This window comes from Protobothrops mucrosquamatus, unplaced genomic scaffold (assembly GCF_001527695.2).
Source record: "Protobothrops mucrosquamatus isolate PMUCROS unplaced genomic scaffold, P.Mucros_1.0 scaffold280, whole genome shotgun sequence".
Taxonomy (NCBI): Eukaryota; Metazoa; Chordata; class Lepidosauria; order Squamata; family Viperidae; genus Protobothrops; species Protobothrops mucrosquamatus.
Window position 1 is genome coordinate 328,507 of NW_015386624.1, and position 25,494 is coordinate 354,000.

Sequence of the window (25,494 nt, forward strand, 5' to 3'; positions counted from 1 at the left end):
GGATCCACTTGTTCAATCAAATCTTGAGAAGCAGTTGTAACATTCAAGCAAAAATCCTCCTGTTTCTGTGGTAAACCTCGCCTTTGTAATAAATCCTGTTGTTGTTGCATCACTTGATCACATCTATTTTGAAATTTAACATCAAACGATTGAAACATCTCAGCCATTGCGGAGATCAAGTTACGCAGCTCTCTAACAAGAAGCGGTGGAGGTGAAGAAGATAACGGAGGTGACAAATGGAAAGTTTCAGAAGTTAGTTGAGATGTCTGAGCCATCAGGGATGTAGACGGTCTCAAAGTTAAAGGCAGGATTTTTCTCAGATCCATATTAGCAATAAGGTTAAGCAGTTCAGTAAAAACAAGTAATACGCAGATTCAAAGTAAGAAAAATTTCAAACCGGAAATCACTTTCACTTCTTGCTGAAAAGTATCAATCCAACACCATTTTAGTTTCACTTTTCCTCATTCCTCCACACGTACGGGGAGAAACTTGTTATAAAAGTTAAAGTAAAGTCAAAAATAAAAAGCAAGCTTCCAAAGTTGGTTCGTCTGCTTACAAGTAAACTCACAATTAACTTCAAGTTGCAGCGGTGGCGGCGGCTTCTTGCTTCGCCGAAGCGAAGGCGTCCTGGATCGCGGAGAATCCTCGGGGCTCCGGAGGAGTTCCCGCCTACATCGTCCATATAGGACGACTCGGGAACTCAACTCCTACCCCGGGCAGCTCACCTATCCCCTTATGCCCAGGGGAAAGGTATCAAGCCGTTTGACAGCTGATGCTGGCTGTCAAACCGGCTTTTACACAAAACAGGCGGGAGGCAGCAAACAGCTGCGACCAGCGAAATCGCCTGCCACCGGAAGCATTTAGGCTATTATTAAGATTGTTATGGGATGTATTGTTGAAGTGAATCCATTGCTATTGTTTCTTTGCAACACTCAGTTCAATCGATATGCACAGGAGGGTGGGGCGCAGTTGCAAAATGTGTGTTTAATTGTTGCTTCTATTCTTTGCTACAGAGCTAATGTTTTTAAACATCCTCTTAGCCAGAGAGTAATACATGTGTGTAGTTTATATAGTTGTTAGTACTTAGCATAGACTACTATATTACACTACAAACTATTTGCCCCATGATAAAAAGTGAGAAAATAAGTGGCTTTTTAAAAATTCCTATTAGCCTCTATACTTGAATATGTGTTTTGTTTCGCTAGAATATAACCAACAAGTGGAGGTGTTCTGTTTCAAACACGGAACAAAAGATTTATACATTTTGTGTATAACCCTATAGTCCTCCTTTACCCCACTTCCTACTTTCAAAAGGACAAGACTTTTTTCCCATGCTAATTGGTACTTGTAACAGGACTATATTTGTTCCAAATGAGACTATTTAATAGTGCCTTATATATATCTTTATCTCACTTGATGTTCAAAGGGTTCTTTTCAGAGAACCCTCCTGTGCATGAATGATATGCAAATTCATGAACTATTTTATTTTACGTTCAGTATGGTGGCTTGCAAGGTAGGTTCTAAATTAAGGATGCTAGGTTGAGAGAATGAAAGCATGCTTGAGTAGAAAGCATGCTTTGATTGTGTTTGTCGCCTATTGGTCAAAATGTGTCCAAACGGGCAGGTGTTGTCGTCACTATTATTAGAGAATCTGCATGCAGCGTTGATGTAACTAAGCTGATAGGTTAACAATGTAGCCTACCACCTCAATCTTACTTTACCACCATCATGATGAACAGCAGAGACCAATATTTATGGGTGCGTATCAAAATATCACAGCAGGTGGAAAATTATTAAATTGTTAAAAACTTGAATTAACCAATGTCATGAAATAATTGGTTAGCTGTATGCTTGTGAAATTAAAAGAAGGGGGAACATATAAGGAAGAATGGATGAAATTAGGAATTGATAGGATATTAATAATTGTATATCATGGTGTAGTTCATGATAAAAAGCTATTCTAACGACTGCATGAAAATGAAATGAAAAGAATATGGGGGGAAATGTCAGGGGCATTTAGATGTCAAAGAATAAATGAGAATGCTGATTGCTGATAATTTGCTCAGTAAAAGTCTGTTTTGAATATATGGTTCAAGAGTAAGTCTATTCATACAAACAGATAGCAAAAGAATAAATATAAGACTAAAACCGTGACTGATCTATTTCTTCATGAGGAATGAGAGGTTTAGTGAGGGCTACAAGGATAATGCATTTTTTTGTAATTTTTACTAAATAATTTTTTAGCAAACAGAATGAGAACATAAAGATCACAAAGAAGCATAGAAAAGAATAAAAAAGAAAAGAAAATAGAAAAGAAAGACAGAAATAAAGAAAACTTCATATCCATACATTACAGGTTAATTTTTCTTTAATTTTTTGCCAGCAAGAGTCCACAAGTAGTTTCTAGTCACTAATAACTGTAGTTGTTGATCTTTCTCTAATCAGTTTAATTTTACTATCTCTGCTAGTTCTGTCATCTTCACCAACCACTGCTCAGTTGTGGGTATTTCAGTATCTGTCTGTTTTTGCACACATAATCCTGGATAATGAGGGTCGTAAAAAGAAAAAAAATTAGGCTGGATAATGAAAAGTTTTGAATTGAGACATGTAATTTTGTGGTAGTGTCAACAGTGGATCTTGGAAGAAAAAAAATGGTATGGTAGAAACAAAGTTAAAAAAGCAAGAATGAAAATAGAATAATAGGAAATACGAGTTTTGTTGAAGGAGTCTTTCCTTTCATTCTATTCCAATAGAGTGAAAGGAAAGTAGACATAAGGAATGAAGATGTGACAGCTGCTTTGAAAAGAATGAAAAAAAAATATTACTGACACAAGTGTGGACAGCTATGTTAATAGGAAGTAGGAAAAAGGATGCTTGGCATAGCGCCAAACTGAAAGCGGCTGTAGATGAAGAAACAAAGCACATAAGAAAATGATTGCTGTCCAAGGTGAGGATGTGAGAAAAATACAAGAAACAGTTAAGGCTAAAAGAGAAATACAAAATACAAAATCATCTTGATAAGGATAAAAACAAGGCAGAAAGAGCTAAGCAAAAACTACAGGTAGTCCTCGACTTATAACCACAATTGAGACCAAAATGTCTGTTGTTAAGTGAGACTTTTGCTAAGTGAGTTTTGCCCCATTTTACGACCTTTCTTGCCACAGTTAAGTGAATCACTGCAGTTATTAAGTTAGTAACATGGTGGTTAATTGAATCTGGTTTCCCCACTGACTCGGCTTGTCAGAAGGCTGCAAAAGGGGATACGTGACTCTGGGACACTGCAATTGTCATTATTATGAGTAAATTGCCAAGAGTCTGAATTCTGATTATGTGTCCATGAGGAATGCTTCAGCGGTCATAAGTCACTTTTTTTCAGTACCATGGTAACTTTGGATGGTCACAAAATGAACTGTTGTAAGTTGAGGACTACCAGTAGTTGAAAAAGGCTAAACAAAAAGCTCTCTGCAGAATTAACATTAAATATGTTTAAATGATTTGGAGTGAGGGAATATGGAAGTGAGGGAATACTGGAAAGAATATTTTAGAGATCTGCATGAAAACAATATGTCAAAAAGTGAAATTGAAAGATATGTTAATATCCAATGAATTAATGTTTAGCAATTGCCTAACTTGTTTAACCTATTATGTGAAGACTGCATCTTTTCCTGACAACTAAAAGAATGCATTTTTGCAGGGCTTTTTTTCTCGGAGAAAAGGTGGCGGAACTCAAACCTGGCCACGCCCTCATCAAACCCTAGGACCGCCCCTTTAGAGAACAGGAATGCAAGTAAAATTTGGGAGGGGCTATTTCCGGTGTGGGAGGGGCTATTTCCGGTGCGGCCGGCCCGGAAAAAGGTGCCGGAACGCGGTTCCNCCGCGTTCCGGCTGAAAAAAAGCCCTGCATTTTTGTTCTCTATGCAAATGGAAAGATAACAAGAAGCATGACATAAACTATAGGGAGATATTTTACTGAAACTACACCTTCAATTTGTAGTTCAATTCTGATTGAAAGAAGCAAGAATAGGAAAATTTAGGAAGTATAGTACAAATTTATGCTAGACGTAGGATGTTCATAAGTCTTTGGCTTTTCAGCAGATCACTGAGAAATTTGAATGAAAGAAAGAACTTTGCCCACTGCCCGGAGTTTGATCCTGACTGGCTCAAGGTTGACTTAGCCTTCCATTCTTCTGAAATCAGTAAAATGAGGGCCCAGATTGTTGGGGGCAATATGCTGACTCTGTAAACTACTTAGAGAGTGCTGCAAAGCATTATGAAGCAGTGTATAAGTGCTATTGCTATTATACATTTATTGATTTAGGAAAAGCAGATTAAAATATGAATAGGCTTGAACTCTGAAAAACTTCATGCAAATACAAAGGTGAAGGTTGCAATAATGTGATATAATGGTTGATGAAAATGGAGTGCTTACTGAATGGTTCAACATTAAACATGAAGAAAAACAAGTATGTTTGATGGTCCCCAGGTTGTTTAATATACAAACCAATTAAAAAGAGGTTGAATATTTCAATAAGATGATCCCAAACCTACTTCTAAATCAACCATGAAGTACTTACAGGAAACAAAAGAATTTGAAATGATCTTACGTATCCACAGACTTGAATATTTTTAAAGATCTGGAGGGAGATCTCAAAGATAACATGCATGAAAGGAAACTAAGAATATTCTAATTTTTTAAAAAAAAGAATATTTCAAGGTAGAAAAAAAAGTTCTAAAACAGAAAGCCCTTTAAATGGCTACAGGAAATATTTCTGAAAAATACGGTATATGAATGTACTGTATATATTCTTTTAGATGCAAATGATGCTATACTGCTGTCTGAAAACCTGAAACATTTGCAGTGAATATTAGATAGTGTAGGATGCAATGCAACATATGATTCTAAAATGCCAGGGTACTGTTGAATGGCGATCATCAACTTGTTCTGAAGAAGTCTGCATTTTCTTGAATTCAAGTTCTCCAGGATCCAACACTGCCTTTGACAGGGCAAATGGCTTCACTAATTATGAAGACACTTTAATCAGTTCAGGTTGATGCCCCTACTGCTATGACACTTGGAAGTGATAATCTGACATCATTCATATACATTCTGTTTAGTAATACTATCCAATTTTACATATCAGGCTAAAGGAACTTGGAGTTTCTTCAAAACAATTGGAATTTTTATTTGCTTTCTTATGGACAGTGACTTGGGATCCAATATTATAAAAGTTTATTAGAGACTACAGCTAGTCCTTGTTTAACAACTGCTTTGTTTAGTGATTGTTTACAATTAAGATAGTGATGAAAAAGTAACTTTACAACCAATCCTCGCATTTATGACCTTCACAGGTCTGTGAAGCAAAGGATAGGTAAAGTAAGATTGTAAGCACAGTTGTTATTTCACTTAGTGACCTCTTAATGACTGAGTTGCTGATCCCTATTGTGGTTGATAAACCAGAACGACCTATATATAATGTTTAGATCTTTTGACAACACAACATTTGCCCTTTACAGAAAAAAGGAGGGAGTGTTATACACTCCATTTTGAGCTGAAACAAAGATGGAATATTAATGTAACAAATAGAATAAATATAAAAATATGCATGAAGGAACAGGCACAAAATTATTAAATAATATTTGATGTGTGCAAAATACCATTGATTTCTGAATCAAAGCCAACCACTGTAGAAACGTGGTAAGGAGTAGGGATAATCTGAAACTTAGATGAAAACAGGGTCAGTTGGGTCAGGATAAGTAGAGTTCCCATTTGTGAGATACAACAAATTTTAGTCTCTGATTACCACTGCGTTGATTCACTTTTTAAAATTGTAAGTACTTCTTATTTCTTTTATTTTTGTTTAGGGTTTCCTGCTTGAGCAGGGGGTTGGACTAGAACAGGGGTCCCCAACCCCCGGTCCGTGGACCAGTACCAGGCTGCAGCATGCCAGCAACCGGTCTGCACAAACAAGTGAAGGCCCATCCGCGGGATGCAGGCAGCGCACAAAACCACGCACCCTCCGGTCCGCGGGAAAACCTCTCTCCACAGAACCAATCCCTGGTGCCCAAAAGTTGGGGACCTCTGGACTAGAAGACCTCCAAACTCCCTTCTAACTCTGTTATTCTGTTATTTACTGTTTTATATGCTGTCCAGAGTCACAATGTTTGAGTTGGGTGGATGCACAACCGCACCCCTATAGTGATCCTGACAGCCATTTATGCCAGTGAGATCTGGAAGGCGTTAGCAAATATTAGCAAAGACACAATGTCTTGCAACAAAGATGCCTTTACCGAATCCTAAAGAGTCACTATTTTGACCACATTGCTAATGAAGAAGTGCTCAAAAAGAGTTTCTCTTGAAACTACATACCACTGTTGCATGCAAAAGACTTGCAGGTCATATTCTCCACGTGGAGAACAATCAAATTCCTAAGATGGCATTGAGATGGCCCCGCTGATGTCAAATGGTCAAAAGGACGCCCTTGAAATACATGGCGAAAAAATGGTCATGGAAGATTCCCAATATCACATGGGAAGACGCTGAAGTACTTGCCTCAAACCGAAAATGTTGGAGATCCCTTACTGCCCAATATGCTACATAGCACGGTAGGATCTAATGGTAATATACATTCATGCACACACATATACACGCAAAATAGGGAATAAGTGAGGGGGAACGCCAAGGTGCAAGGGAAGAGAGAAATAGCACAAGATAAAGGATTTCTTGGATTTTGATTTATTCTGACCATTTAGAACTATTTTAATACAGCCGAAGCTTCCTAAAACAGGTTTTATATAAAAAGATATAAAGTATAATTTTCAAGTGCTGAAAGCTATTTTCATTTAAGCTGACGTAATTAAAAATCAAATGGCCTTAAAAACTAAAGATAAAATATAAAGGAACATACTACTGAAAGCAAACATGTATTTTTAATAATCTAATACTTAAAATACACCTTAATAGATATGTAAGATATTCAGACCCGCGTGCTATTTGCACACCAACAGCATAGAGCTGAACAGATCATTAAACTTTTTTTCAGAACAGCTAGCAGCATGGGGGAGGTGGTGGCCTTGCTTTCAGCAACCCTGTATTGAAATGGCCATGACTGCCAGCACTATTATTCATCTTGTCAGTTCTCATTATTCTAAAATCAACAGGCCTAAATTCATGGTAACCAAAGTTGGAGCATGATGACATCATTTCAAAACAGTGGGGGTAGGGAAAGGAAAAAAACAGTAAAAGGAAAATCCACTATACTAAATATAGAGATACATTAGTTAACATTCACAATTTACACTGAAAAGTCAAGTAAAACATTCAAAACATTAGACCTTTAAATGTATTTTTATAGAGCACATGTGGCATCCAAAACTGAAAACACTAAAGTCAAAATGCTTTTTTAAAAATGAAATGTCTTTAAAATATATATGATTACCAGGTGGCCACAGACCAAAACACATAGCTTTAAATGGTTCAAAATTGGGGAATTTACTTTATTATATTCAGATTTTTTCATCACAAATGTTGGACTAGAAGCTGAAATTAAAACTGCTGATGAAACAAGGACCTCAGATATGCCATGGTGGTGGTAAGAGAGAAACACTTAAGGATAATCTTATTGAAAATGAGACTGCTCAAGCTCATTTGCTGCTTAGTATTAATGCTGCCCCAAGATTATGTTGATAGGCATTGCCAACCCAATGCAAAATAGGTGGTGAATAACAAACTTTATTTTCATAGGTTCAAAACATCACAGAGATGATGTTATAGAAATGAAATAGAGATGTTTTCTACTTAGAACAAAGTCTGTAACAGAGGTAGACAAATTATTAAAATGCTGAGACAGCACAACAAATAAAATGATTTTTATTTTCAAGACTATTGTTTTCCTAGTTTTAATGTATCTATCTGAAAGTTCTGATTTATTAGTTGGGTTCTGGTGGCATGAGAGTGATGGGCTCCCTGAGGCAATTGGGGAGCCTGCCCCTAGGTGGCAGTCTTGGAGCACCGTGTGCTGGTTTTGGAGGGTTGCCACTTTCCACTTCAAGTGAGAATTAGGTAGAGGGTGTGTGTGAATGTGGCCTCTCTCAGCTGACTGGTGGGAGACCAGCTTTGGAAGGGAGAACATTGTGGGTTGGGGCTGGGGGGAGTGGGCACCCCTGCTGGTGCTGAGAGCTGACACTTAAGTATCAAAGGATAGCCCAGACTCTGGTCAGTAGACCCATGGAGGCTGGATCTTCGGCTGCTGCTACTGAATAGGCACCCCTTATTTGTGACCTCATTAAGAAGAAGCAAGCATCAACAAGACCTGTCTGACACCAGAGGGGAAAACTCCCCTCTCAGAGATGTATCCAGCCAGTTTTAGAGTTTGGCATCAGCCAAACCTCAGGGCAGGGGAGAGAGGGTATCAGCTGCCATCTTGGAATCTCTTTTAACCATCAGGAGCAATGCTCCCCAAGTTTTCAGTTGTGAGACCCTTATTTGTGAAGCTGGGCTTGCAGGATCAGTTGGGACTGTTGCTATTATTGCGGAATTCCTGGAGGCTAGCCCAGGGTTAGCAGTGGAGCTCTCCAGGCTTATGGTCTGGGGACTTCAACCTGCCATCCCTGGAGATGGTCTCAAAGCAGCTCAGGAGTTCATGGCCACCGTTTCTAGACCGTTCTAGAAGGCCCTAAGGCTGAGCATGCAAACACTGTTATTGTACAAGCTGCACTGGTTGCCAGTTTGCACTTGGTCCAATTCAAGGTGCTGCTTATCATCTTTAATGTCCTTTATGTCATGGGACCAGATCCTGGGGAACTGTCTCACCTCAATGGGATTGGCTCACCCCACTCCCTCTGGCAGAAGGGGCATGTACAGACCCAATCAGTCAAAGAATTTCAGCTGGCAGCTTCTAGGAGAACAGCCTTTACTGTCATAGCCTCCGCCCTTTGGAACATCTTGCTACTGGAGATGAGAGCCACCCCCACCATCTTGGCCTTCTGGAAGGGCCTCAAAACCTGGCTCTGCCAATTGGCTTGGGGCTGCGATAGGGGCACTTTACTCTGGAGGTGGCTGGTGGAATTTAAGAGAGAATACCCTACCTTTGTACCATTAGTTTACCTGGTTCATAGGGTTTATCTAATTCTTGTTAATTGTAATGTTTTTATATTTGTATTTCTATTGTACTGAAAGCAGCTCAGAGTTGCTTTGGATAGTGAGATGGGTAGTAATAAATAAATGAATAATAATAAATAAAATTGTGCCTTCAGAAAGGCTGAACAAAGGTATATGGATCCTTCTTAATTATGATGTTGGAGAAAATTGTTGAGAATATTTTAGACTACAAGAAGAATAAATAATCCAATACTACATAAACTAGACCAGTGATGGCGAACCTTTTAGAGACCGAGTGCCCAAAAATTGGCCCCGGCCCCGCTCCACCCCCTGCCCCGCCCCCACTCTGCCCCCCCATCCCCCACTCCGCCTGCCCGCAGGGCCACTCACCGCCTCCAGGGCCCACCGCAGATTGCCCAGGCAGCCCAGCAGTGCTATGGCGGTCATGCCCTCTGCCCGCACCCCGCAGCATCAACTGTGCATGATGGGGTGTGAGGGCAGAGTCTTGTCTATGCTGCCTGGCTGCCATGTCCTTGGCTGTGCTGCTCCATGTGGGCCACTCTCGGGGGCGACTCTCCTTCAGGGGGGCTGCTGGAAAGGAGGGGGTCGCGGGGGGAGGCTGGGGCAACAGCACGTGTGCCCACAGAGAGGGCTCCGAGTGCCACCTCTGGCACCCATGCCATAGGTTCGCCACCACTGAACTAGACTAAGCACTGGGTGTACTTAGAATGAACCTAAAACTTAAATATTTTGGACATATAATGCAAAAGCAAGAATAAAATAGAGAAGACCAAGGTACCTGGAAAAGTCAAAGGCAATTGAAAAAGAGACCAAGAGAAGACAAAATGACTAAATACCATCATTAATGGCACAAAAAGAACTTGTGTTCCGGTTACGGAGAATACCTTTGACCTGATGTCCAGGTTATGAAGAGTTAAAAGCTACTGAACAAGAAAAAGATAGGAATCCTTTTTTTCTACTGCTGTATTACCTTGTTTCTTTTCTCTTTTCTACCACACTTTTCTATTTCTTCTGCTAGAAAGACCTTGAAAAACAGCAAGCTTTCTTTTGTTTTATAATATTTCAACTCATGAGTAAAGATAATATATTCGTTCCAACTGATTTCTCTTTTTCTCGATAGAGTGAGATAATACCAGGAGACTTTTTACAATAAATTTGATTAACGGTGAATTCGTAAATAAATTCCAGCTTGATTATTTATCTCCAATAGTTTGGCTTAGGTAGAAAATCTGAGCAAGGAACTTTCTACTTTTGCTTGCTTTTAACTGAAACCCAGTTTGAGAGTTGGAGAAAAGTGATGCTAAGATGTCAGAGATTAAATACTTGTAATTTTATTTCCATTTGCAGCATTTTTACCTCTCATTTCTAACCTCTGATCGGCTCAAGGTTAATAAGGTACAGAACTCCCAAATCCTTAAATTAGATGATGTGGAGTACAAATTGTTTTAATCATCTTTTTGACTGAGAATGGTGCCAGATAAGTACAGTGCAGAAAAAAAGAAAGATACTGTACATTTATGCTAATCCAAGGGATCTCTTAGATTCTTTAATCCCCTGCTGGATATCTCCAAAGTTGTTTTATGCATAAAAAGAAAAAAAAGCAAGCTCTCTGAGAATGTGATTTTGCCTGTTACAATGTGGCCCTCTTGCAACACAGAAGCCTGCAAGCCATCAGCTCTCCCAGTGGGAAGCAAGGAGTTGAGTGGTATAGAGAGCAGCTGCTACATAGGGGAAATTTACAAGGGAAGGGAGCAGTTTAAGTGTAACTCACTGAAATCAAGGGACAGCAGCCTCAGGTCAGAGGGTAAATTTTAAAAGGAGGCCTCCCATGAGAGTACAGAGGAGGGGGTATGATTAGTTCACGAAAGGAAAAAAAAATGCTTTCCTGATTTATTTTAAAATTTTATTTGATGGCTCTGTCCTGACCAAGACAGAAGCAAGCACCTGCCACTTCTATTATATACCAAATGGTAACCATCTACTGTAAGAGGATGAGGTATGTTATCTTTTAGGACAAGGATTTTTTTTTTTAACTTAATAGATTCTATACTAGCAGTAAGTTCAAAGCTACAGATTAGCTGAAGAGCTGTTACTCCAATCTAAGTTTACTCCCCCAGTCCCAGCAGGTTTGAAATTGCCTTTGGCTACGTTCCCTTTCCCCCCCCCCACCTTGCTTTTTCAAAACCAATTTGAATAGGAAATGAAATGTGGCTCCAGAGACACAATGGTTTACTGTAAAGATTTTGCTGCAATGCATGGCATTAAAAATCTGCAAAGACCCATGCAACCGGGCTATTCTGTGATAAAAAGCTATAAAGAACACCCAGGTGGGCAACTATACTGGAGGCTAATTGAAGCAAGCAATAATATTCTTCAATAAAATTCATGAGTGTAAATTCTTTCTTTCCTCAGAAAGAGGAAATCTACTTCTAAGCAGCTGAATTCTACTTACCGGTAGAACAAAGAAATTAAACCCTTGATAATTGTTCTAATGGCTGAAATTATTGCTTGATATATGCAAGGCCAATCACAAAGATAAAACACATAGTTTAAAAACGTATGCAAAAACACACCCACGTTTGTCGTATTAATTTCATAATTTATTTTTTTTAACTCTGAAACATGTCATTTCTCTTGTTGATATTTTTCTCCATGTGAATAATAAGATCAATTTGCTATTGTAATGCACGCATGTTCTTAAAGAGAATTAAAATTAAACAATGCTTATGTTTGATCAAATTCTAGGCAGACTAAATTGTGGGGAGCTCTTAAAAGAAACCTTAGAATTGATGTAACGCCTCACCTACACAATTGTACTTAAAGGAAAGCTGGCCATAAATGCTGACAAAGCATATATTTTTCCTGAAAAATGTGCACACCTAGTGACAAGGTTAATGACATTTGAGCAGCCTCTCACTCTGACCTGTCTCTCCACATATTCTAGCTTTAATGCACTTGCACAATTTGACCCTGCCCCTCCCCCCCCAATGAAAAGGAAGGGAAGGAAAGTGGCTTCCACCTCCAGTTATTTTCTACATGGTTGAATTCCCTGGTGCCAGGTTCAGTGCCTTCCTACAGAATGGAATGCATTAAACATTCCATGTGCAAATCCCAAGAGGGATGGAACAGTTCATTTGCTAAAGGTTAGGGGGAAATCACAGCTAAATCACAGCCATACCCTCTTCTGGACTTCTTGAAGAACATTTCATTCTGTATATTGTTATTTTTCTTACTATGAATTCAAAGTCTTTACATTCAATTTTGGGAACTTTTTCTAATGGAAGAAGGAACCACCCAATGTCTATTCTTGATAAGGGACGAAACCTAAGTTTGGGTAACTTAAAGAAAGGGCTTGTATCACTAAATATTCTATAAAAAAAACAACAAAGAATAAAAAAATCCTTCTACAAAGAAAGCTAGAAGACAGAGAAAAGATTTCTAGCCTAGGTTTCTCCTTGATTTTACTTTTCTACTTAATTTAAACTCTGAATTAATTTGAAGAGGCACACAAGATTATCACCTTGATTAGAAAAGAAATCTGGATTTGCAGATCTGCTTTCTTAGGAAAAAGATTAAACCACAGAAAAATATTTTAATTATCTTATCTGAAAAGATGTATCCTTAGGACAGTCAAAGTATATGCCAAAATAGCTATACATTCTTATCAATGATGAATATTGTTATTTATCATCTTAGTGTGAATAAAATCTATAATTTGAAGCTTGACGGATCTGGCAGAATACATATAAGGAAAATAACAAGTTTATGTATTGTTGGCATTTTTAAAAAGTTCAAATATTCACTTTTGCTATATAGTGTTTGTCCTAAAATCTTACCTTTCTGGAGACTGTGGAAACATTCAAACCAAATCGTTGAGCTCTTTCCTTTAATTTGTCTAGATTTATCTAGAAAAGCAATCGAAAACAAGTATATTCATGTAAATTTAAAGGTTTCAAAATTATAAATGCTGAAACCATGCCAGTATGGATAAATTTGTTGAAACATAGTAAAACATTACTTTCTGTACTGAAACTGAAATAATCTTTGAACAACTTATGGAATTAAATGAAAATGGCATCCACAGAACCAGTAGCTTACTGCAAATCACTTCTGAAAAAACTTTCAGGTATTATTTTAGCAGATCAATTATGAGTTGATCAATGGATTATGGGTTTAGCAGATCAACGGATAGGAAAAGTGGAAACCACTATTTTCAACTCAATACTCTGTCTAGCACTCCTTGTGCATTTACCAATCAAGCTCCTTAACGTGGAAATAACTAAACTATCAAGAAGATGAAAATATTTCCAACATATTCCAGTATTATAGGCTTCAATTAGACATTAATTATATATGGAAGAAAGAAGCCTTCACTCTAAATTTAAGATGAAATTTTCAATTTGTTTTTAAAGCATCCTAGGAAACAATTTTTTGCTACTAAGCTAGATCATCCTCTTCTGTTAGAATAATACAATGGAAAGGCAGTATATTGTTGCTAGGATTGATATCTTTGAAGTAGCTGCAAGGTTTAGGAGTGTGAGCATCAATATACACTTGTACTCGCCTTGGCAAATTGCCAAGATGGGGGAAAGGACTCAAAGGTTTCATATTACCCATTGTTGTAATCCTATAGACAACTTTGGAATGATAACTGCCACACAAAGACAGATATCTATTTCTGCTTATTTTTTTAAAGGATCACTTAAAGCAATTGTCGTCTTTCAGCGTAAAACCCCATGTTTGTTTTAATTCACATATAGCCAGGTAGTGTGGCACAATGATTAAAGGTATTATCCTAGGACTGGGGAGACCTAGTATAAAAGTCAATTTCACCTTACTAACTTTAGACCAGTATTATCTCTCAGCCATACTATTTCAACAGTTGTTGCTGAGAAAAAAAATCATAAGAGGGCTTAATCTACATCAGGGCTTTTTAACCTTTTCGCCGATTGTATCACTTTTAGGATATGGCAATATTTGAGTACCACCAGTCACCTAGCAAGGTGTCAGAAACTTGATAACCAAAAAAAGGACAAAAGTAAAGTACAGGTAGTTCTCGACTTACAACAGTTTGCTTAGTGACTGTTCGAAGTTACAACTGAAAAAAGTGACTTATGACCATTTTCCACACTTATGACCGTTGCAGCATCCCCAGGGTCATTGATCCACTTTTGCAACCTTTTAACAAGCAAAGTCAATGGCCGGGGGCATGGCCAGCTCAACGTCACTCAGGTTGGGGGGCATCTGTGGGGGCAGGCGGGCGGGATCTCTGGTGGAGGGGGATGGTCCACCGGAGGAGCCTTGCCATCTCTCTTGGGTCATGTGGGGGACTCCTGGATGGTGGCATGGGCTTCCCAGAACTCTGGGCAGCGGAGGACAAGCGCCCAATCTAGGCCTCGAGCTCACGGAGCACCAGGACGCCGCAGCCCAACCCAGTCCAGCCCCACTTCTCCGAGGGGTGCCCAGCTGCACTTACCTCCTCCTCAAGGGTGCTCATGGTGGGTGCAGGAGGACATAGTGCGTGGGTCAGAGGTCCCCTCCCTCTCCATGCAAGGAGACCTGGCTTTGTAATCAAAGCATCCTTAGCGATAGGATGGGAGACCACCATGATAGGTCAGGAGGAGGGGGCAAGAGGCAAAAGGGCAGCAGGGCTGCTGGTAGCCAAATGCTAAGGCAGGACTTCCCTCAGACCCTCCCTCTCATTCCAATCTCCTCCCTCCCTCCTTCCCTGCCTCCCTCTGTCTCATTCCCATCTCCCTCTCATCCTCCTTCCTTTCTGTTTCCCTCCTCCTCATTCTCATCTCCTTCCTTCCTCCCTCCGTGCCCATGAAGGGACAAAGGGAGGGGGAGAGGTTGCCAGTGCGGCTGGTGGCCGTGCTGCCGGTGGCCATGGCTTGAAAAGCCACTGTAAATTCCTGGACAGGAGCCACACAGCTTTAAGAGCAGAGTGGCAGGAAGATATTTGTGATGACGGAGGGAGAAAAACAGGGAAGAAATACAGCTAGGGAGGAGTCACCCTCCACGAGGAATGAAGAAAGTCACCATCGGTTGGAGGTGACCAGCATTTGGCCCTCGCCCACTTCACGCACCCGGCTCTGTGGGCTCCGGGGGAGGGGACACCGTGAGCAATGTGAGAGTCCACGTTACCTCCATGATGCCGCCCAGCCCCCAGCCTGCCCTGTTTCAGCAGGTAGCGGCACATTCTCACCACATGGAGAGGCTGGGCCAGGCAAGACAGAGCTGGCGAAAAGCTGAACCTACCTGGGTGCGCATACAGGAGGTGGCAAGGTTGCGAGGCCTGGTGTCCCGGGTGAAAGGGAAGAGCTCAGAACATGGTCAGCCTGCAGTAAGCCTCCTGTACGCGTGCCCAGGCAGATTCGGCTTCTTAACAGCTTCGTTTTTCCCGGCCCAGCCTCTTTGCGCTGAGAGGAGAGCATGCCACTACCTGCCGAAACTGGGCAGGCTGGGAGCTGGGCGGCATCATGCAGGTAACGTGGACTCTCACGTTGCTCACGGTGTCCCCTCCCCCAGAGCCTACAGAGCCGGGTGTGTGAAGTGGGCGAGGGCCGACTGCTGGTCACCTGCAACCAACGGTGCCTTTCTTCATTCCTCGCGGAGAGTGACCCCTCCCCAGCTGTGTTTCTTACCTGTTTTTCGCTGCCACTTATGTGCACGCCCGGCACGGATGGCTGCCACGAAGTTGTAGATCTGTGCCCGGCCAGCCTGCTTTATATCCTCTCCTCTCTCCCCCCCTTTCTTTTCTCTTCGGTGTAGGTCCAGCTGATTCCTCTTCCCAAGGCTGGTTTTTCTCTCCCTCTCCCGTCTCCTTTTATATCCTCTCTTGTCTCTGCCCTCCTCCTCCTGTCTCTTCCGTGTGTGCTGGAAGTGCCGATCCTGGGGCCTCTGTCTCACCCCAGCAGCCCTTGAAGATTTTCTCACGGCAAGTCCTGTGCTGCTCCACTTTAGCTTGTTCCCTCCCACTGCTACACTTGTCTAGGCTAGGCAGGATCGCGTACCACCTACCAGGTGCCAATGTACCACACTTGATCTACACTTTGCCTTGAGAATGAAAGGTAGGATATAAATCCAAGCCATAGATAATAATGGACCATAGATATCACTGAATACTTTTCTGCTGTATTGATAATAGTCATGTACATGACGTTTTATAAAGTAACTTTAGCAAAATGTTATAAGGGAGGAGTCATGTTTCTTTGCTAAAAGTTCCTACCCAAGGAACTTGCATTCTACAATCTGACAATAAAGGAGACAAGGTTTAACAGAGATGAATACTGTAGGCACAAATTTTAAATTTATTTTGACTGGAAAGGAACACTAAGAGATTACGACAAATACTTTGCAAAACTGATCTTTGAAGGAAGAGAGATGTTTAAAATCAGGAGGTAAGGAGGGATATTTAGAAAAAAATACAAACATAAGACTTTTGGGTAGTGAGGAAGGAAATGTTAGAAAAATGACATAGCAAAATATATCCTGCAACTAAGACAAGACAAGGTCCATGGTTTGATTACAGTTTTAAAAGATATTAATAAGGCAATGGTTTAAAACAGGTGAATACTAAGAGAAAATAATTATTTGAGCAACAGCTTTTTAGAAATGTAAACAAAATCAGAAAGTTGCAGAGGCACTTAAAACAGTGGTTCAGTTGAGGACATATATGAAGTATAACATATTTGATTATCAGATGAGTAAATAAATATTACAGTCAAGTTGCTTTAATGAATTATTTAAAACCATGCCAACTGTATAAGGAAACAAAACAGCTACTTACTGTAGTCTTACTTTCTGTGTTCAGACCTGAAACAAAAAAAAAATACTGGATCCAAAACAGCTCCTTCCATTTGCTTAAGTAAATCAGAATCTACCACTTTTATTTAATAATATTGATATACCGAATGTTTAACCCTGGTTTTGCTAGAACTTAATACTTCAATCCCTCAGGGGTCAGCAACCCGTGGCTCCGGAGCCGCTTGCGGCTCTTTCATTCCTCTGCTGTGGCTCCCAGTCCTTCGCTCAACCCTCCACCACTTAAAAAAAAAAGTTCAATCAATCAATTCCAACTTCTCACGGAATCAAAAAGATCTCGCGAAGTTGGAATTGATTGAACTTTTTTTTTAGTCCCACAAATGAAGTTTGTGGGCAGTCCAACAAACAAAATAAGTTTATGGGACTGCCCACAAACTTCTTTTGTTTGTGAGACTGCACACGGCGGCAGAGGAAGTGAGAGAGGACTGCGTCGGAGCTGGAAAGAAAGTACCACGCGGGTCTCATCGGGGACGCCGGGGGGGGGTGTTTTCTGCCAAGCATCTTGTACAGAGCTGGGGAAACGGGCTGGGTGGGGGGAGCTGCCAATGCTGCTGGCATGAGGCTTGGCAGATCCTCCCACCCCCCGAGCAGCCATGATACCCCCAGCCAGCCAGCCACCATCGCCCGACCTACCCCTCGCCTGGCTGGCCGACTGACACAAAACCTCACCACTCTTCTCCTCATTCTCCTCTGCTCCATCCGAGTTGAAGAAAGTGGAGGCACAGCAGCGGGATTGCTCTCAATAAAGGCAGACGCACACAAGCAAGCAGCGCACCAGGCTCTTATTGTTTGAGAGCAATCCCGCTGCTGCGCCTCCACTTTCAACTCGGATAGAGCCGAGGAGCCACTGGTGGCCTCTTGAGTGGGGAGGACGAGCTTTGCTGCTGGGCCATACCTGGGCTATGCCCTGCCGCTGCCTCCCAAACTCACCTTCGCTGCTGGGGAATGCCGCGGCGGCAGGGTGCTCAGCACGGGGGAGGTAGAGGAAAAAGCTGTGGCGGCAGGGCACTTGGCGCGAGGGAGGTAGGGGGAGAAAGCAGCAGTGGCAGGGTGCTCCGCGTGGGAGGGTAAGCAGCAGCAGCGGTGGAGCAGTGGAGTTCGGGGGGGGGGGGGAAGAAGCAGGGTTTTGTCGCTCCCAGTGGCATGGACAGATAAATTGGCTGTCAGTTTTTCAATGCCTCACAAACTATCCATCTGAAGTAATCACTACGAATGATCATGTGGAAATTATCTCAATTTTTGCAATATTTTTTATTAGTTCTTCTCAAAAGTTAAGATGCTGGAACTCCAAATAATGGCATAATAAATTAGCAGCAATGGTACACTGGAATATCTGCAAAAAATGCCATTTGCCTGCAAGGAAGAATTGGTGAGACCACAAAATAGACAAAATAATAGAAAATGAAGAAGCTGAAGTGTTCTGGGATTTTATAATTCAGACAAGCATCTGTGACATAACACCCTAGATTTAACAACTGTAGATAAGAAAGACAAAAAAGTCCAGATACATGGCAGGACCCAGAGACAGCACAACAGAAGAAAAAGAATTACAGAAAATTACAAAATACAAAGACCTGCAAATAAAAGAATGACTGTGGCAAAAGAAAGCAAAGATGGTACCAACTGTAATGGATACCTTGGGTGAAATTCCAAAACATCTGGAGCACCACACTAGCACCATTGACAAAATCACCATCAATAAAATTGCAAAAGGCAGCTTTACTTGGAACACCTTACATCCTACAATGATACCTTTAACACCATCAAACAATGTTTGCCTACTTTACATCTTTTGGAAAGACTGGATAGGTAGATAAAATTGCCAAATCCACTCTAAACATCTGGCTGACTGTGCGACAAATTATAATAATGACAAAATCACCATCAATTAATTGCAAAAGGCAGCTTAACTCGGAACAGCTTATATCCTGCAAAGATATCTTTAACACCAATAAATAACATCTGCCTATCCTGGGTCCTTGGGAAAGACTGAATAGGTGGGAAAAAATGCCAAATCCAATTTGAACATCTGGCTGACTATGCAATGAACCATAATAACAATAAACATTTGGAGCACCATTTGTCAATTGGCATTGACAAAATCACCATCAGTCAATTGCAAAAGGCAGCTTTACTTGGAACACCTTACATCCTGCAATAATATCTTGAACACTATCAAACAACATCTGCCTATCCCAGGTTCTTGGGGAAAACTCAACAGGTAGATAAAAATGCCAATTCTAGTTTAAATATCAGGCTGACTGGAAACCAACCATAATCATATATATTTTAAATCTCATAGTCACATACCTTTAGTTGAAACAGTAGGCATACCAAACCTATGGAGAAGGAAATAGCCTTATGAGCAACTGTAATGTTTAAGTTTAAAGCCATACACACAATAGACTAGTTTGAATACAACAGTTGAACTGTGAATAATTTAAAAATAGAGCAAAGCCCTTCCTGGCATATAAAACTGGTCTTGATCAGAAGAGCAAGAAACAGTGAATCCAGGTTTCATCTTTACCATTTAAAGAATCACTACCAACTGAGTGAACAGCCTACAATATACTTAGAGAATCATATCTTGCTCTTTCATATTATCTTAATGATAGAATCCTTAAATTTTTTTGTACATCTCAACATTCAGGATGTTTAAGATATATAATGCATGCTATTCTATTAGGTAGTGACAGAACAAGGAAAAATTTCAATACTAAATATTTGTTTCAATTTTAACTGTTTGCAGTCTTTCATCTTTGGCACTTATATCAGCATAAATCAAAACATAGAATATTATATAATTCACAGAAAGAATTTTAGTAATTTAAGAATGCTTTAACATTTGTTAGAAATTAAAGCTGCACTTTAGTGCAGTGTACTGTTCCTACATTTTAAAGTACTTTAGCATTTTTCTGAAAAGCTTCCTGTACTGAATAAGCAATAAGAGAAATACCTACTCTGCTCATCTATGTCTTCCATAATACTGTTCTGGACATCCCATCTTGTATTTCATTTTTACTTACTTAATAAACCCATTTCTTAATTAGATGTGAAACTCTGGCTTAAATTGTCATTATTCCCAGATCACATGGCCAGTAATTACTAACTAGAATTAAGAGCCCAGAATAACCAGACACTATAGGCTCAGGCTCCCTACTTCTAATAAAAAGATCAGAACCAATAATTTCAAAAGTTGTTCATTAGAAAGCAAAATATTATTTATGAGAGGCTTCAATATTACACAAGCATCCCTACAAAATAACAGCTGTTCACAACTCAAATTCCAGAAATTCTTAGTTGAAGTTGCCCCAGTTAAGAAGACACTAGTGACTAGTTAGAGGATGCACCCAGAATACATTTCTATTTATATGACTAAACAGCTGTAGGGAACAATAATAATCAAATACATACTTACCGAGCTGCTCTTGCAGCTTTCTTACTTTCCAAGCTCACAGGAACATTGAATCTCTCTGCTCGCTTCTGCATTCTCTAAGATTAAAGATAAAATACACACAATCTAACATAGCCAACACAGAAAAGAAATGCATTTAATTTTGTTGCTTATTTATTGCATTTTTGTACATTTCAAACTTTCATTTTTAGTGCAGTCTTGGCTATTCTGAGTTTTGGAAAACAAGACATATAGAAGCAGGCGAGCATTATCGTGAACCAACACCACACCGGAAGTGGTGCCATAGAAAATCCTGCCAAATGTGAAGATGCCAAAGGAGTACTGCTAGTGAAGTTCATGGAGCCTGGTTCGACCATCAATTCAGAAGTCTACTGTGAAACGTTACAACACGAGCCATCCAAAACAAGTGTTATTTGCCTACACACCGCTAGACGCACCCAAGAACTTTTGAAGCAGTTCCGTTGGGATGTTTTTGATCACCCCCCCCTTATAGCCCAGATTTGGCACCAAGTAACTACTACTAAGGAATTTCAAACCTTTTGCAGACGTTATGACAAGTGCCTCAATTTGAATGGCAATTATGTCGAAAAATAATGTAATGTTGTAATTTTCTAATGTGTATAATAAAAGTTCAGTATCTGCCAGTGTCTGTCATTGATAACCAAACGGAGGTTTATTTCCAAATTGCCCTTGTAATTACCGTGTTTCTCCAAAAATAAGACCAGGTCTTATATTAATTTTTGCTCCTAAAGATGCATTTTCTGGTTAGGATTTATATTTGGGGAAATACAGTACTAAATGCATCCGTCTGGGTGATGATCTTAACTGGGGCTTATTTTTGGGTGGAGCTTATATTACGAGCGCCCTGAAAAATCATGCTAGGGTTTATTTTCCGGTTGGGTCTTATTTTCGGGAAAACGTGGTAGTCCTAAAGATAATCAGGCCCCAAGTGATATAGAGCTTCTCAGGTTAAAAGCAGCACCTTAGACTGAAATGGTGAAAATCTGTGTCTTCCAGAGTTTTTTGTAGTTGATATCTCATCAACTTCTACCCCAAAAGTAAAAGGACTAAAGGCAGGACTGACTGCTTAAAGAAAGGAGTGCAGCAGTGCCTTTTTCAAAGACTGCAGCATCTCCTCCTACATAAAGAAGTGTGTTCACCACAGTTTCTTCCCTGACTGCTATATTCATTGCCTTGAGTTTCTGAAGGAAAGAAGAGATACAAATCTAATAAACAAATAAAACTTAACATTCAAAATACCTTTCTGCTTGTTTTTTATAAAAGTTTTATTAATTTTTAAAAATTACAGTCTTTAGTGCTTAGTAAACAACATGTTGTCTGTGTTCAAATATTTAACATTAACTTTTTCAATATAAATCTGTTCAATACTACACAATCCAGTATTTTTTCCCCTGATCCTCCTTTCTTTTCCATATTTTTTCCATTTTCCCTTCATTACACCATTACAATTTTTGGTACTGTTAATGTGTACAAAGTTAAATATAAGCATCTTCATCATATTTTACTAATATCATACAAATAAAAATAATATCAATTCATAAATCAATAGTCAACTCAATATCCTGTTTTTTGTGCTCTTGTTAAAGTTTGATTTCCCATCAGTATTTGAAATATCTTTGTCAGTTATGATTTTCTCAATATTAATTACATTTATATAGCTGAAAGTTTTATTCAAATCAATCCTCCTCTTATCTTCATATTTTCCATATCAAAAAAGAGAAAAAAATGCTATCTTAATTCTAAATCATATCTTTCATTGTAAAAGTCTAATTATATCTAAAAGTCTTCCGTTCTTTTAATCTTATTCAAAGAAGTATTTAAAAATATAATACCCCCTCTAAAATGTCAAATCTTCTATTTTCTAAATCTGACTCTTTCTTTCTTTCTTTGCCAAGTCACTTTCCAAGCCAGGGCAATTAGATTGTCCAGAGATTTTCTTTCTATTTTTGTAAAAATTGCTTGGCATGAGGAAGACAATTTAGGTAGGGTATTTTTTTTTTTGGGGGGGGGGGAAATTCTGCCCATTTATATTCCTTAAACAACTCCCAGTTCCTTTCTCCCTCCATTTCTCTTTTCATTTCCTGTCTCCCAAGTTGTGACATTTCCCTTAACAGCTCTATATTCCCTTTTTAAAAATCTTTTTTTTTTGCCGTCAGATATATTTTGCAGACCTAGGGGGTAAAAGGTCTTTTGCATTTTCGCTGTTATAGCTAAGACTTGCAGTTCTTTTATCTCTTCTATCTCTAAATCCATTTCCTCTGTTTCGTCTTCTGATTTCTGGATTATTTGTTCATACTTTGTAGTCATTATCTGGGAGCTTTCTAGTTGTAGATTTAATTTGGAAATTTGCTTGTTTATATTGTCTAAATTGTTTTTAGTCTCATTATGATTTCTTTTTATATCCTTTTTGCATTCAACAATTGTTTGGTGAATTAGTTGTAGCATAGAATGTATTTCTTTCTGAAAGGTGTTTGTTTTTTCTTGAGTCATCATTCCTGGAAATTAGTTTTCTGGTCTTTATATGTATTCTTTATAATCCAATAGGTTTCAAAGTATAAGTTCAGTTCTGAAAGCAATATTTTATAATAATCCCTTTGTCTCAAATATCCCCAAAATTGTCTATCAGGCAAGGTTGTAATCCACAATGTTCGAAGTTGTAATCCAAAATGTTCAACCTCTCTGAAAACAGCTCAAAAGTCTCTCCCAGCCAGGCATAGTCCAAGGTCAAATTTTTCTTTCTCTCCCACTAGCTCTTGAAGTTAAAAGTCCAAGCTCAGTAGGTATTTATAACCCAAGAAAGTCAGGATGAGTATGCCAAAATATTTTCCTTTATTGCCATGGTAGGAATCACCAAGCAAAGCAAATTATAGTGCACAAATCCACCACTAATGTCATTCAAAGTCCATTTTCCACTCTTAAAACAAAGGATTGATTTCTTATATTTCACCTCAATGTTTTTTTTTCAAAGAGAAAATCTTAACAATTATCTTAGTTCTCAAATTGATCAAAACTGTAGTTTTGTATTACTTCCACTTCAGTATTATGTATTTCTGTCCCCCGTATTTAAAACGCCACTTCTGTTCATATCTGGAGGTTTTAGGCTTCTTGGGAACCTTTCCCAGGAAATTCAGTTGAAAAATAGTAAAGAAAGGATCAATAGTCTCACCCAGTCCAAACATGCTGTTTACCATATGCTCTTTTGTTCTTCGGTTGTCAGCAGCTAATGGCCGGGTCTTTCCCCTGCTGGTTTAGAGGGCTTTCCTTGGATCAAATGGAGAGACCGCCGTTTCTCCATGATAGACAAGGCACCCCTCTTTCTCCATTGCCTCTTCGGGGCAACTTTAGGCCCTTTTCAGGGCCCCAGCAGGGTGAAATCGAGTGCGGAGGCAGAGCCTTGCCTTCCTGTGTTCGTCTCGCCACGACACAAAACCGGAAGTCCCTTTTTGCTTGTTTAAATATACCACATGATCAAGGTAGCAGAAATTGACAGACCAGAAAAATCAATCAGTATTGGCAGTTAATTATTGCCCTGAAAGCACTATATTAGCACTTGTTACACTCTCTTCAACAACACTTATATCAACAGAGTTTTTTGAAGACTCAACTTTTTATAGTGCAAGATATTTGCATGCCAGCAACAAGATTTCAGTTGCCATGAAAAGCAGGACATTTTCTTTCAACAAACACAATAATACTTCATTCTTGGGTCAAAGTTTCAATGCTATGCATTGCAGCATAATATATTGTACACCCCAATCATAAATGGATGATAAAAAGACCCAAGAGAAGCCCTGGCATAACTAATGTTCTTCCTGTCCTATCTACACAAAGCAAGCTATAGCTTAACCAGCATAAAGATTATTTGAAATTCGGCACATAGCACTTTTACAAAGAAAATATATGTATTCTTAAAAATTATAAGTGAGATTGCTTACATAAGAATTAGCAAGAATATTGCACAGAATCAAGAAAAAGTGCTGAAAATTCAGCTGATCAATTCAGAAAAGAACAAGTTAGAACAACAAATATACAACATTTCTGGATCGTGACGCTCTACGCACGGTCACTCCAGCCCTCGTTGTTTCCTGCCTGGACTATTGCAACACTCTCTACATGGGGCTCCCCTTGAGGTGCACCCGGAGGCTCCAGCTAGTTCAGAATGCGGCCGCGCGGGGGATCCTGGGGGCCTCTAGATACTCCCATGTAACACCTCTCCTGCACGAGCTGCACTGGCTGCCTGTGGCCTTCCGGGTGCGCTTCAAGGTGTTAGTAACAATATTTAAAGCGCTCCGTGGCAATGGACCTAGGTATTTGCAAGACCGCCTCCTACCAAACACCTCCCTTCGACCAGTCCGCTCCCACAGAGAGGGCCTTCTTAGGGTGCCGTCGGCCAGACAATGCCGGCTGGCGACCCCCAGGGCGAGAGCCTTCTCTGTGGCAGCTCCTGCCCTCTGGAATGACCTACCCCCCGACCTACGTACAGTTGCGGACCTGTGCCTTTTTCGCCGAGCCCTGAAGGCTCATCTATTCCGTGCGGCCGGCCTGGCATAGTTTGATTATGTTTTAGTGGGGGTTTTGTATGGGGTATTTTTAGAGCAGGCCTGTTATTTAATTTGATTTTAGACAGAAATTTGTGTATATTTATTGTGGTTTTTATTATCGCCTGTTCACCGCCCTGAGTCCCGTAAGAAAGATAGGGCGGTATATAAATCCAATTAATAATAATAATAATAATAATAATAATAATAATAATAATAATAATAATAATAATAAGAAGAAGAAGAAGAAGAAGAAGAAGAAGAGACTTAAAAGATCGTTCAAACAAAATGGAAAGCCATAGTTTCTTGTTATGTGAGTTGTATGATCTTTTATCTTGCACATTCACTCTCTTTTAAAGTTACAAATAAAGAAACACTTCTCTCCATAGCCTACCTTGTATCTATATGCAACCCCAAAATCATCTTTTCAATCCTAGTTCACTAAAGGCCACTAGGAGTTACAAGAAATATAAAACAAATAGTTTATCTCTGGTCAAATAGTCCAACTTTATATTCCTTCTTTTTGCTCTGCATAATCTTGACTTTTAAATCATTACTGTGGCATCACAGGATTT

General features: G+C 39.7%; 1 protein-coding gene across 1 annotated transcript in view; it reads right to left on the bottom strand.

Annotated features, from left to right (window-relative positions):
* SARNP (SAP domain containing ribonucleoprotein) overlaps positions 1–25,494 on the bottom strand; it is a 73,460-nt gene that overhangs the window by 30,215 nt on the left and 17,751 nt on the right. The window contains exons 6-9 of the mRNA XM_015814739.1: positions 20,364–20,437; positions 19,256–19,284; positions 16,911–16,936; positions 12,955–13,023 (exon numbers count right to left, since the gene is read on the bottom strand). Of these exons, the coding sequence (XP_015670225.1) occupies positions 12,955–13,023; positions 16,911–16,936; positions 19,256–19,284; positions 20,364–20,437 (198 nt within the window). The remainder of the gene's footprint in view (positions 1–12,954; positions 13,024–16,910; positions 16,937–19,255; positions 19,285–20,363; positions 20,438–25,494) is intronic.